Genomic DNA, 12,746 nt, shown 5'->3' with positions numbered 1-12,746 from the left:
GATTTACAAATAATAAAGAGTCGTTATTTAAGATGCAAGGTGATTTGTAGATCAGTCAGTCTCAACTGTCCTTTAAAGTCGGCTGCAATGTCGAGCGCGCCCATTGTTTTACCCATTGATCAAAATATGCGTTTTTGATTGGATACCTATGTATCATGGGTAAATTGTGACTGACTGACTGGGTGCATTCGACATTGCAGCCGGCTTAAAGGCGAGTCGTGACTGACTGATCTACAAATCACCTTGCATCATAAATAACTACTCAATATTATTTGTAGATCAGTCGGTCAGTCAAAATTTACCCATGAAACAACACCGTTTTATGCTCTCGAACAGGGCCACTGACTGACTCTACAAATATTAATGGGCGCATTCGAGCCGATCACTTTTGTCAAGTTGGTACCAAATTGTGTTGCATTATGGGGATTAACATTTTCCGACTTGCGCATACATGTCAACTGCATGAACTTGACAAAAATCATGTGATCGTGAAGTTTTGACTGCAGTCGACTGCAAGTTTCTGCAGTTGCTCTTCACCAACTTCATACTGCAGCCATCGCCTGCGTTGTACTGTATATTGTCAATTAATCATTAGTTGTTGTTTTTTTACTCATGCAAAAGTAACCAAAGACATAATTGAAACAGGAACCAACTTTGCCGTGATTCATGTATACAGTGGACAAATTAATGTGATGTTTGAGGCCCTCACACTAATTGATTGTACTATGTACGCACATATGATTTCAGTTTGTTAGTGTATGATATTGGGGTTGAAGACATGTTTATTTCGACATTATGAAGAAAAACGTATGAACAATGGCAACACTGCCATATTAATCTGAGCATTGCTGTTGGAAAACCACATTAGTGTCTGACTTTCGGCTTTCGTAGATGCACCTCCCCCATCTTCACTCCTTGACTTTCCTCTACAGTCGGTTGCTTTAGCCTTACCACTCAAACGCGCCCAATGAGTAGTTATTTATGATGCACGGTTTTTTCTATATCAGTCATGCCGCGTTCATGTGCTAGGAAACTCAGAAATGTCCTACTTGCTAACTGGCTGTACTAATACACGTGCCGCACTCAACGAATCAGCAAGTCGGAAATGTCCGAGTTTCCTAGTTACGACTATGATGTGAACGGGCATCAGTCGGCAGTCGCCTGCACTGTCGCCTGCCTGCAACGTCGAACAAGCCCAATGTCTAATAGTCAGGTCGTGTCACTCCTATGCGACGCTCGTCCCTCCACCAGGTGTAGTCGGGTCACTGCTAGAAGGGATCCAACTTTTGTCAAATTAACGTAAATAGGTAGTTTTTTTAAAAACCTTAACCTAACTATCCTAACTTGCTCCGTAAATTATCCTAACCTGCTATGAAAAGTCAAATCTGATGTTTTAATTTGACAAAAGCTGGATCCCGTCTAGCCGTTACCCTGGAATCGACGCAATGTTTGACGTAATGCTCCCATGTAGCCAGTTTTCAGCAAGGTACACAGCTTTCAACTCTGCACTGCGAGGATTTATCGATAAGGGAGCCTAGCTATAATGTAATGAAAGCTAAATTATATCGTGTGAATAAATCGATTAATCACAAAGCGAATTAATGTTTTTATAATCGAGGGTGTTTAGCCAATTACGTTACTATTAGCTAGCTAATCATTCGCTTTCCCAGAGCTTTTCTACCTAGCCGCAGACTTTGAACTGTTACCTAACCTACCAGCTAAGTGAACCAAGGTAAAATAAGCTAAAATGCACTATGCATGACACATAGCTAGCTAAAGATTGTAAGGCTCACAGGATATGTGATGTGACAACAATCAGACATAAGCATATTTCTTTCTGAGCTGTTGTTTTACATAGTCGGCTGCTGAATAGTAATTCACCTGTTGTATCTTCTGACCTTTTCTTCCATCCCAGTAGTGAAGGCTGATACAGTCTCAGGAAGTGACATGGCCAACCCTCTGAGGAGAGAGGTTAGACAGCTGTACAAGAATGTAAGTTCAACACTGATTGACTGCTGTCAATGCACCCACGCTTTGTTGTTGTTACCCACACTTACTTTCAATAAGATATTTGCTTCCACTCATGCAATCTTTTGCTGTCTGTCCAAAACAATCCCCAAAGCACTGGGATTATCACTGGTAACCTGCCTCCTTCCACTGACAGCTACTGTATCTGGGACGGGAATACCCCCAAGGAGCAGACTACTTCAGGGAGCGTCTGAACAGTGCCTTTATGAAGAACAAAGATGTCACAGACCCTAAGGAGATCAGAAAGCTTGTCGAGTGTGGAGAGGTTGTGATTAAGGAACTGGGGACCCTGTACTATCTGAGGGAATATAAAGCCATGAAAAAGCGTTTCTACGAAGAAGAATTGTTAGGCCTGCTGAATATAGGCAGACCGATAGACTGATAGCCTAGATGTTTGGCAGCTGAATCGTCAGTATGCGGGTTGTTCCATGAATAGAGAACATTTTGGGTTGTGTATCCCAAAAATATTGATTTCACCCAATTTTAACATTGTCATAAAAAGCACGTTCCACTTTGTAAAAACATACTTTTACATCTCAAGGGCTTAAATAAAACTAATGATTAGTAAGTGCCATTAAAGTAACAGGGTTGACGTAACAGGTTTTCATCTTAAATCTGCCATAAATCCCCTGTCGACAGGGGGAATGGGAACTTGTTATGTGCAACAGGAAGGGGGATTCGAATGCAAGCTTCACAAAAAATAAAATGTTAAAAATAAAATGTCTAGCCTATCTATATATGGGTAACAGGGTTGACATGATATGCTCGATGCGCTCTCATTCTGATTGAATGGAATGAGAAGTCCTAGAGTACCCTCTTCCTTTTGTCTTCTCACCTCATCTTTCTGAAGTCGCTCCTTCTCAGCCTTAATGAGCTTGCCTCCTTTCTTTTTGGCAGACTTGAACCAAATCAACAATTCAACTTGATGAGCATAAATGTGACCATAGACAAATTTGCAAGCTACTGTATGCTTGCAATTTGTGGACATTGCAAAAGTGAAGGAAGGTAAAGAACATATCTAAAGACTAGACTCAGAAGCTGGGGAGAAATTGAAACATGTTATATTCAATATTGCTATCTAGGCCTATATCTACTAGGTCTAATATCTCTCATGAATCTAATATAGAGAGAGATATTATGCTATGCATAACAACAGTAACAAAGTTACCTTTGCATCCTTGGATGGCTTACAAGGTAAGAACATAGAGAATAGAAACTTAGGATATATAGTATTTAGTTGTAGTAAGATACGGCTGAAAGAAGCAAAGGAGAAGCAAAACAGAGACTTGCAGCATGCTTGCAGTAAAAGGAAGCTGATTTGCAGTCATTTGCTCACCTTGAGTCCTATCTAGCTAGCTAACTGGTAATCTAATTTACTCTGGCTAGTAACAACTTGCTACTTATGCAACTAGCTACTTGGCTTGTAAACATGTCAAACTAACCACAATATTCATTTTCTAACTCTCTGGTTAGCTTGCTAAATAGGTAATGAAATAACATTTGTTGGAAAACTGGTTATCTTCTCCTGGTGGGATATCTGTCAACTCTTTTCACGTCCAAGTAACCATGGAAATGCCACCGCACGCACGCGCAGTAGGTCAATGTTTTGGTTTGCGACATGTAAAACGTTTTACGGCGTTATTTATGAACTCCTATTTGAACTCGTGTGGGCGAAGGGCGAAGTAACCAGCCATCGACACTACTTAACTGCAAGGATTTATCGATAAGGGACCTTATAATGTAATGGAATCTTAATTATATCGTGTGAATTAATCACAATGAATGTTTTTATAACCGAGGGTGTTTAGCTAATTACAGTGGTGTAAAGTACTTAAGTAAAAATACTTTTTTTAAAGTACTACTTAAGTAGTGTTTTTGGGTATCTGTACTTTACTTTACTATTTATATTTTTGACAACTTTTAATTTTACTCCACTACATTCCTAAAGAAAATAATGTACTTTTTACTCCATACATTTTCGCTGACACCTAAAAGTACTCGTTACATTTAGAATGCCCAAGCAGGACAGAATTATGGCACATATCTATATAACGCTTTGTCATTCCTACTGCCTCTGATCTGGCGGACTGAGGAAACACAAATACTGTGTTTGTAAATTATGTCTGAGTGTTGGAATGTGCCCCTGTCTGTTCGTAATGAAAACATAATACGAAAATCGTGCCGTCTGGTTTGCTTAATATAAGGAATTTGATGTATAACTTTTACTTTGTACTTTAACTAAAGTATGACAATTGAGTACTTGTTCTACCACTGTACCTAAGTACATTTAAAACCCAGATACTTTTAGACTTTTACTCAAGTAGTATTTTACTGGGTAACTTTTACTTGAGTCATTTTCTGTTAAGGTATCTTTACCTTTACTCAAGTATGACAATTGAGTACTTTTTCGATTCAACCAGTAATTGTCTGTTGACGTTGTGCTGGGAGATAACGTTACTACTATGTCTCCCAGCACAATGTCAAAAGACAATTATTGGTTGAATTTCAGCTGCCAATTAACTAGCCAGCTAGCTAATCATTCGCTTTGTTAACTAGTCGCAAGGTGGCCTTTTTGTACTGTTACCTAACCTACATGCTAAGTGAACCAAGGTAAAGCTAAAATGTATGCATGAAACAGCTAAGATTGTGAGGCTCACAGGATATATGATGTGTGACAACAATCAGACATAGGCACATTTCATGAGCTGTTTTACATAATCATCAGCTGCTGTATACTAAATCACCTGTTGTATCTTCTGACCTTTTCTTCCATCCCAGTAGTGAAGGCTGATACAGTCTCAGGCAGTGACATGGCCAACCCTCTGAGGAGTGAGGTTAGACAGCTGTACAAGAACGTAAGTTAAACACTGACTACTGCCAATGCACCCACCCGTTGTTGTTACCCACACTTTCAGTATCTGAGACTTGCTTCCACTCATGCAATATGTAGCTGTCTTTCCAAAACAATCCCCAAAGCCTGGAATAATCATTGGTAACCTGTCTCCTTCCATTGACAGCTACTGTTTTTGGGACGGGAATACCCCAAAGGAGCAGACTACTTCAGGGAACGTCTGAAGAGTGCCTTTATGAAGAACAAAGATGTCACAGACCCTAAGGAGATCAAAAAGCTAGTCGACCGTGGGGAGTTTGTGATAAAGGAACTGGAGGCCCTGTACTATCTAAGGAAGTACAGAGCCATGAAGAAGCGTTACTATGAAGAAGAATTGTCCGCCATGCTGAATATAGGCAGACCAATAGACTGATAGCCTAGATATTTGGCAGCTGAATCTTCAGTATGCAAGTTTTAGTTTAGCCGTCCATGAACAAGAGTGTTATTAGCAATACAAATGTCCTTAGACACAAATGTTAGCTATATATTACAGACAAAAGTGTTATGAGCTACACTTGCCACTCTTACCCACCTCGAGTTGTGGAATCACGTCCATCAAATGCCTACAGTTCTCTCATGTGTACATCATTGTAAATAATACATGATAGAATGTATTGATAACTTGTACAATGTAATTAAATTATATAAGTATAAATATGAGACATAGCTATTTCAAATGAATGTTTATTTTAAGTGTACAACACTGATAGCCCTATCTTAAAATAAATGAGAAACATTTCATATAAAAGTCAAGCAAAGATATTTCCTTATTAACAATCCTAACTTGTCTTTTCAAGTTGCTGATGTATGCTACATTCATAGAAATATGAGAATATAGATGAGCTATTGATACCATCTGTCAGGACATTCATGAGTCGTGAAAAACAGCAGCACTGGGGAGGGAGAAATATGAGAAGAAAGAGAAACTGTTAAGGCATGGTTTTATCAGCATGTTATGGAAGACTGCTCTTTGTGAAATCCAACTCGTGGACATTGCCGAAGCTGGGGTTATTGTTTCCAAATTTATTCTCTCTGTTCTTTGTGAGGTCCAGCTTTCCTGCTCGTCTCATGGCCTAGGTATGGATGAGAGCTAAATTAATACAGGAAAGTGGTTGGAAGAGAGAACGTCTTGGAGGTTATTTATTGAAAACACTCATATCACTTACCCTTTCTTTAAAGTGCTTGTAAAAGCAAAATAACATTGTATCTTCTTTCATCAATGTCACCCTTGGTTCCAACTTCAACTTCATACCCCCTGGAAAGAGACACATTGTAGTGTAAACAAATATGTTAATTAGACATGAAATATGGCAAGAAGAAACACTACCATTTGGGAAAGAGTACCTGAAAGTAGACTGACCACAAGTCCAACAGCCAGTGTTGTAAGTGTCCCAATAGGACTGAAGTAGAGATAGGACAGGGAGTACCAGGTATCAGCCAGGAAGGGTCTGTAGATGAGACAAACATAGTGGCATCCAACAGCTATAACGTTGCATATATTGTTTACAGCTGAAGCAGTTCGCTATTTTAACATGACAAGGCTCCCAACATACTTGTTCCCTACAGCAAAAGTGTGACCTGTCCTTAACCAAAGATACTGAAGCCCACAACTTACCTCTCTGTTGTATTTTGCTGTAGTACTGTAGTGTATAGGCTTGGTTCTGTTGGGGATGCGGTCCAGTTGAACGCGTCGGCTGCGGTTGTGAAGTTACAACCATGTGTGGTCAGACCCAGAGGCCTGCTCTGCTCTGGTAGAGGAGGGTAAAACTGGGCCCCTATCCCCACCCACAGAGACATAACCAGCCCAGAGATCAGACCAGCCAAGCCCCCCTGCAGCACAGAACACACAGATAGAACACATCAACACTTCAACATAAACTTTCAGAGAGATTAGCTAACAGTTAGCTTGGTTGTATGCTTATAATCCTGATTTTGTTAAAGAGACTACTGACTGTGGCATTGGCGTATGGACAGAGGATCCCCAGTGAGAAGAGACCCAGTAAAGGCCCTCCGATGATCCCAAAGATACTGATAGCTGCCTACAGGGGGAGACAGAGACATATTTTAGAGTTGCGTACCTCAAGACTGAACACATTTTATGTAGAAGTACATACTCCTTTTGTTGTATCATATACCTGCAGCAGACCTCCCATTAGTGAGGCTATGCCAGCCATTCCAATACAGAGAGCCCCATACAGAAAGCCTAGAATGGATCATAGGGATAGCAGTTCAAATCATGATAAATTATGGTTTATTCATTTCTAATATCAGCAAGAATATATCATCAAACATGAGTATAGCTCTCTGAGCTCTGTGGTAAATGCAAAGACACCTATTGATATTAGACACTCACTGAGGCCTTTAGAGGTCCAGGACAGGTGTTTCTCTGACATGTGTGTGTACGGCTTAATCAGATCTTCAATAGTCACGGCAGCCAGAGCATTGACACTGGACGATACCGTACTGTGGCAAGAGAGAGCAAATATAGTGCCATTATTTACCTAGAAATATAACATGATGTAAAATAACATTATAAACATTAATAAAACCTGTATACAGTGTGTGTGAGTGCTATGGAAATAGTCATATTTGTGTCCCACCATAGGCTGAGAGAGTAAATATTAAGTCATAGTATTGATATTATGAACTTTGAGATATTGCATACAGTACAAATAGTAACAAAAGGGTACTTAATCTAGTAACATATAACATAATGTAACATACTAACATTATAAACAGTAGCAATGATCAAACTTAAGATGACGTATTAGATGGGAATGATAACCTTAGCGTCCCACTGTAGGCTGCTGCCACAAACAATCCTGGTACTCCAGGGTAGTCTCTCAGGATGTCCAGCACCATATATGGCATCAGCTGTACAGAGAAAGAGGGCTGGTCAGTGTCTGTCTGAGTGGTACCACTGGGTTTGGGTTATTTTGGATATTTTTCCTGGGAACAATCTGGATGTGTGGCCGACGAGGGGAAAAAACAGTTTAAGGTGGTTACACTTAGTGGCTGTGAATGTTATCAGTTTAAACAAATATTTGAGAAAATATATCTGTAAAGTGGCAGTCTGGCAGAATAGTAATATTGACAGTGCCTGGTATTTATGCAGGTTAGCGTTTTTTGTCATGAATCTTGTTCTGGTGGCAGCTCTATAGAGGTGGCCACTAGCTGGCGCAGCCACAAAATCTGTCATAAAATCTTAACCCTAACATTAACCACACTGCTTACCCTAATACCTAATACCTGGCCCATCTAGCAGAAATCGCTCAGTTCTGCCTCCAGGACAAGACTCATCCCAATAAACGTCAACCTGAGGTTTTTATTAAAGTGTTATTTCCTGGTTTGTGTCCTCAACCTGATCTGGATCAGACACCATGCCTGCTGTCCAGGGGTCACAGTGCTTGTAGACGGAGTACAGACACAGCCCCGCAAACACAGAACACAGCATGATGACCCACAGTCCTAATAGGTTTATGTAGAGAGACCTGGAAGAGAATACAGAGAGAGAGAAAGAGAGAGAGATAGAGAGAAAGAGAGAGAGAACGGGGCGGGAGAGAGAGAAGGTGTTTTATCAGAAGGACAAGTAGGCTACACTTCCCCATCGTTTATCAGTGTAATTTTGACAGCCAACTAGCTGAAAAAGTTTGAGAGGGTTTATCTAATGTTCCTTTGTTAGATTTGAGCTTGTCTTGCTCTGGCTAGCATTAGTTGTTGATCTTGTTGTTGTTGATGTGCATACTGAGGCCTGTTGTTGTTGATGTGCATAACTGAGGGAGAGAGAGACTACCTTCTCATGGTTGTTTGATCAATAGGACTGTAAAGTTCCCAAATGTAAGAGGACTCCCGTGGTGTTTACATATTTGCAGAAATCCATTCAGGTGTATTTTGTGGCTTTTGGCGAATGCGTTCTAGTTAACAATCTAAAGTTGCACTGTTCCAACTGCCTGTAAACACCAGCGGTGTAAAGTACTTAAGCAAAAATACTTTAAAGTACTACTTAAGTAGTTTTTTGGAGGTATCTGTACTTTAATATTTCTATTTTTTGACTACTTTACTTTTACTTCACTACATTCCTAAAGAAAATAATGTACTTTTTACACTATACATTTTCCCTGACACGCAAAAGTACTTGTTACATTTTGAATGCTTAGCAGGACAGGAAATGGTCCAATTCACATCCCAGGTCATCCCTATTGGCTCTGATCTGGAGGACTCACTAAACACAAAGTATTTGTTTGTAAATTATGTGTGTTGGAGTGTGCCCCTGGCTATCCCTAAATTTTAAAATCAAGAAAATCGTACCGTCTGGTTTACTTTTGATACTTAAGTATATTTAAAACCAAATACTTTTAGACTTTTACTCAAGTAGGTTTTTACTTGGTTACTTTCACTTTTACTTGAGTCATTTTCTATTAAGGTATTTTTACTTTTTCTCAAGTATGACAAATGGGAACTTTTTCCACCACTGGTACACACACAGTCCAGTTCAAAGTGAATGATGGCGGGCCCTTGTGGCAAATGGCTTGTTTGTATAAAGGCCTACTGTAGCTCTGATTGGATATTGCGCACTGGTCTGTGTAGACTCCGGTCTTGGACGAGACAGATGTTGTTATTAGATTTTATTTACTGCAGTGTCTATTAATTGTCCAAACGCTCTGCCGCTTTCCCACTCTATATTTCTATAGAATTTCCACAAATGCCTTAGTATACGTAATTCTCAAACATTCTAAGAATTTATGAAAACGTTAAAATTGCTCGCTTGTCAGATTATTTTCCCGAAAGTGTCATGTTCTTCCTGGGGGTGTATATAAACAGATTTTAATAAGATTTCATGTTACTAAAATGCTGTCAGTTCCACTTTAAACACTGGGGCTGAACAAGAAATAGATCTTCATGCTCTACTCTATCCTTCCAGGAAGATCATGACTCACATTTTGGCGTGAATCATGGATTTGCAGGAGATGTATCTCTGCACCTGGGCTTGGTTGATCCCGTAGATACTGGTCCAGACAAACGTGCCTCCAAACGTGATTGTCCAGAAGGTGTGCCTCCTCAGTGGACTAGCATCAAAGCTACAAAGGAGAGATAGAGACAGAGACAGAGACAGAGACAGAGACAGAGACAGAGACAGAGACAGAAACAGAGAGAGAAAGAGAAAGAGAAAGAGAGAGAGAGACATTCAGTACACCCTTTTGCAATGTCTTATACTGTATTTTGCACCAAAATACTCCACAAAGTCCAGGTGCAGACTCTTCTCCTGCTCTTTTACATCTATAATCTACATGACAATCTATTCACTCCCAGAAGTTGAGTCGTCCTCCGAACTCTGCGTGGTTGAGGATGTTGGAGACTCCTCCCTGCAGGACCACGGCTCTGATGATGACAGATAGGAAGCCTGCCACCATGATGCCCACCTGGAACACGTCCGTCCACACCACCGCCTTCAGACCGCCCTGTCAGAATACACACCCAGCCGTGTTAAATATATGGGTCAAAGGTCACCACACAGTGCTACACAAATCATGTCTCAATCTAACCTCCATCTGTATTTCCCTTACATCAGGGGATAAATGTTAATAAAATAAATGTTTATAACATCACTGTCTGTCCAGTACCATAGTGCAGTAAAAGGTGCAGACCACTCCTGTTGAAATGACAGCACCCCAGAGATCCATCCCAGTCACTGGAGAGACGGAAAAAGAGAGAGGCAGAAAGGAAAAGCTAGAGAGATTGACATCATTTAGCAGAGGAGTGGTTTCAAGTGCACTCAATGCCGATGGGGCTTGAAATTAAATTATTTTATTACTTTTAGAGACTACTGCACCTTGGTTTAATGCCAGAGCTGGAGCATAAATGACTATACCCGTGTAGAGTATCTGTGAGACAGAGAGACATAAGATGTGGCTCTTATAATCACCTGTAGTACAAGGGTTGTTCTCATGTTCATGTAATTCATAGTATGGAGGGGGGAGAGTGTTGTGATAAGGTACTCACAGTCTGAACAATGAACATCACTGTCCCTAACAGACGGGTGGCTCTGTTGAACCGTATCTCCAGATACTGCAGAATGATGACAATGAAGAGAAAACATTTAGAAATAATGAAATATGACACTTTTCTGTTACATTTCTCATGGAAAGGACAATTACATTAGTTCATGTGTGAAGCCCAAAAGACAAAACAAGAGTATAGTCAGCCAGAGGATGAGATGACAAGACTGTGCCAGGATTGTTTCAGTCAGCTGATGAAGATAAAATACTGACCCATATTTTAGCTGTTTGAATCATAATCATAATCTAATCATCAGCATCTCAACAAGACTAAGGAATGGAACCGTGACTACTATGACTTTTACCTGAAACAGCAATCTGTTTGTTTTATAGAAAGATTACAACATTTGGTCAGTATTTTATTTCCTGAATAAATTGTGTTGGTCAATTGGTCACTTTAAACAATATTTTGTGACCCCCAAGATATTTTTTTCAGGGATTTAGAATTGCTTAGAATTTGCATTGCAATTACTCTGGCTAATCTCTACCAAACATGTTATACTATTTCTGTTGAATAGAATAGAACACAACTCAACAGAGTGGATTGATTCTCACCTCATATGTACTTGTGATGCCCAGCCTGTAGAAGACAGGGAGGAAGACCTCTGAGCTGACCACCACCACCAGCACATAGGAGAGGCTGAAGAGGCCGTAGCTTGCCCCATATCGGTACACTTCGGCTGGGGTGGCCAGCACTGTGATAGCCGACATGAAGCTGGCAGTCAGGGACAAAGCCACAGGTATGGCTGTCATACTCTGGCCTCCCATCAGAAACTCTCTGGAGCTGCTCTGGCCCCTTCCGACGATGGCATAGTACACCCCGATGGCTGCAGACACCAGCAGCATCAGAGCAAACACAGCATAGTCCCCAGCCACAAAGGATCCAACCACTGGAGAGGCTGCCATTGTAGCCTTCTGATTGTGAGGTATAGGCTACTGTACTCACTGGAAGAGTGTCCTATTCCCGAACTTGTAGTCCCTTGTGGTTTCTGTTATTGGAATGCAATGAACTGCAGATAATTAGTATTTCTCTATGACATCTATGATAGCTTACAGTAGGCTGCTGTGCTTTCAGATAGAATGATGTCCTTGTCCGTATTTGTCCTTGTCACAGACAGGATATGAGCTGAAACAGGATAGCAGTGAGCTCTGAAGTCTTTACTGTGCCTGTGTGTTTCTCAAAGACATTACTGGCAGGTAGCAGTGAGCACACCTCTCCACCTCTCCACCTCTTCACAAAATCAAGAGCTGGGATTGTTCCGTTGTTCTCCTGGCTGGACCAATAACTACCCCTGTCATCAGCCCTACCCCCTGGATGGCTGGTACACACGGACACACACAGAGGCATACGCATGCGTATACACACACACACACACACACGCACACACATACACACACACACACACACACAGACACAGACACAGACACACACACACTTCTGAAAAACTTTGGACCCCAGAGAAAATATAGCTATTTTTATACTAACATGTCCAGTCCAGTATAATGTGTCTAGTGTCCAGTATGTCATGTCCACTAGTTAGTACATGTATGGACCACAGGAGGTTGGTGGCACCTTAATTGGGGAGGATGGGCTTGTGGTAATGGCAGGAGCGGAATAGGTGGAATGGTAGCAAATACATAAAACACACGGTTTCCATGTGTTTGATGCCATTCCATTTGCTCTGTTCCACCCATTATTATGAGCGGTCCTCCCCTCAGCAGCCTCCAATGGTATGGACACTGTATGGACACTGACTGAGCTGTCATTGGGA

General features: G+C 40.9%; 3 protein-coding genes across 6 annotated transcripts; 2 read left to right on the top strand and 1 right to left on the bottom strand.

Annotated features, from left to right (window-relative positions):
- Positions 1 to 1,920: 1,920 nt before the first annotated feature.
- Positions 1,921 to 5,584, top strand: LOC311140808 (electron transfer flavoprotein regulatory factor 1). 4 transcript variants are annotated; one of them, XM_084176043.1, is made up of 3 exons: positions 1,921 to 1,992; positions 4,807 to 4,883; positions 5,046 to 5,584. In XM_084176043.1, the coding sequence occupies exons 2-3, from the start codon at positions 4,839 to 4,841 to the stop codon at positions 5,289 to 5,291; spliced, it is 291 nt and encodes a 96-aa protein (XP_084032169.1). In that variant the 5' UTR covers positions 1,921 to 1,992; positions 4,807 to 4,838; the 3' UTR covers positions 5,292 to 5,584. The 4 variants fall into 4 exon arrangements, with proteins under 4 accessions (XP_084032169.1, XP_084032171.1, XP_084032170.1 ...); XM_084176045.1 differs by having other exon boundaries at positions 1,923 to 1,992; positions 4,810 to 4,883; XM_084176044.1 differs by lacking the exon at positions 1,921 to 1,992 and adding an exon at positions 3,327 to 3,768 and having other exon boundaries at positions 4,810 to 4,883.
- LOC311140807 (electron transfer flavoprotein regulatory factor 1-like) lies at positions 1,922 to 2,751 on the top strand. The gene is made up of 2 exons (XM_084176041.1): positions 1,922 to 1,992; positions 2,165 to 2,751. Exons 1-2 carry the CDS (start codon positions 1,948 to 1,950, stop codon positions 2,408 to 2,410), a joined length of 291 nt encoding a protein of 96 aa, XP_084032167.1. The 5' UTR covers positions 1,922 to 1,947; the 3' UTR covers positions 2,411 to 2,751.
- An 86-nt stretch (positions 5,585 to 5,670) lies between the features above and the next one.
- Positions 5,671 to 11,880, bottom strand: LOC311140805 (sodium-coupled monocarboxylate transporter 1-like; the record flags this gene model as incomplete). Its single annotated transcript, XM_084176039.1, has 15 exons — positions 5,671 to 5,991; positions 6,085 to 6,173; positions 6,263 to 6,366; positions 6,534 to 6,748; positions 6,871 to 6,957; positions 7,054 to 7,121; positions 7,272 to 7,381; positions 7,704 to 7,792; positions 8,280 to 8,409; positions 9,856 to 9,996; positions 10,223 to 10,377; positions 10,540 to 10,607; positions 10,749 to 10,800; positions 10,919 to 10,984; positions 11,530 to 11,880. The coding sequence occupies 15 exons, from the start codon at positions 11,878 to 11,880 to the stop codon at positions 5,872 to 5,874; spliced, it is 1,845 nt and encodes a 614-aa protein (XP_084032165.1). The 3' UTR covers positions 5,671 to 5,871.
- Between the last annotated feature and the right edge of the window lie 866 nt (positions 11,881 to 12,746).

Source organism: Coregonus lavaretus (genome assembly GCF_964263955.1).
Source record: "Coregonus lavaretus genome assembly, chromosome: 13".
Classification (NCBI taxonomy): domain Eukaryota; kingdom Metazoa; phylum Chordata; class Actinopteri; order Salmoniformes; family Salmonidae; genus Coregonus; species Coregonus lavaretus.
This window is presented reverse-complemented; position numbering and strand designations above follow the sequence as displayed.

Bases quoted from the DNA above. Each gene is read 5' to 3' on its own strand.
- LOC311140807 (XM_084176041.1), top strand. From the start codon at position 1,948: ATGGCCAACCCTCTGAGGAGAGAGGTTAGACAGCTGTACAAGAAT. The intron at 1,993-2,164 runs GTAAGTTCAACA...TTCCACTGACAG, and splicing joins TTAGACAGCTGTACAAGAAT to CTACTGTATCTGGGACGGGA.
- LOC311140808 (XM_084176043.1), top strand. From the start codon at position 4,839: ATGGCCAACCCTCTGAGGAGTGAGGTTAGACAGCTGTACAAGAAC. The intron at 4,884-5,045 runs GTAAGTTAAACA...TTCCATTGACAG, and splicing joins TTAGACAGCTGTACAAGAAC to CTACTGTTTTTGGGACGGGA.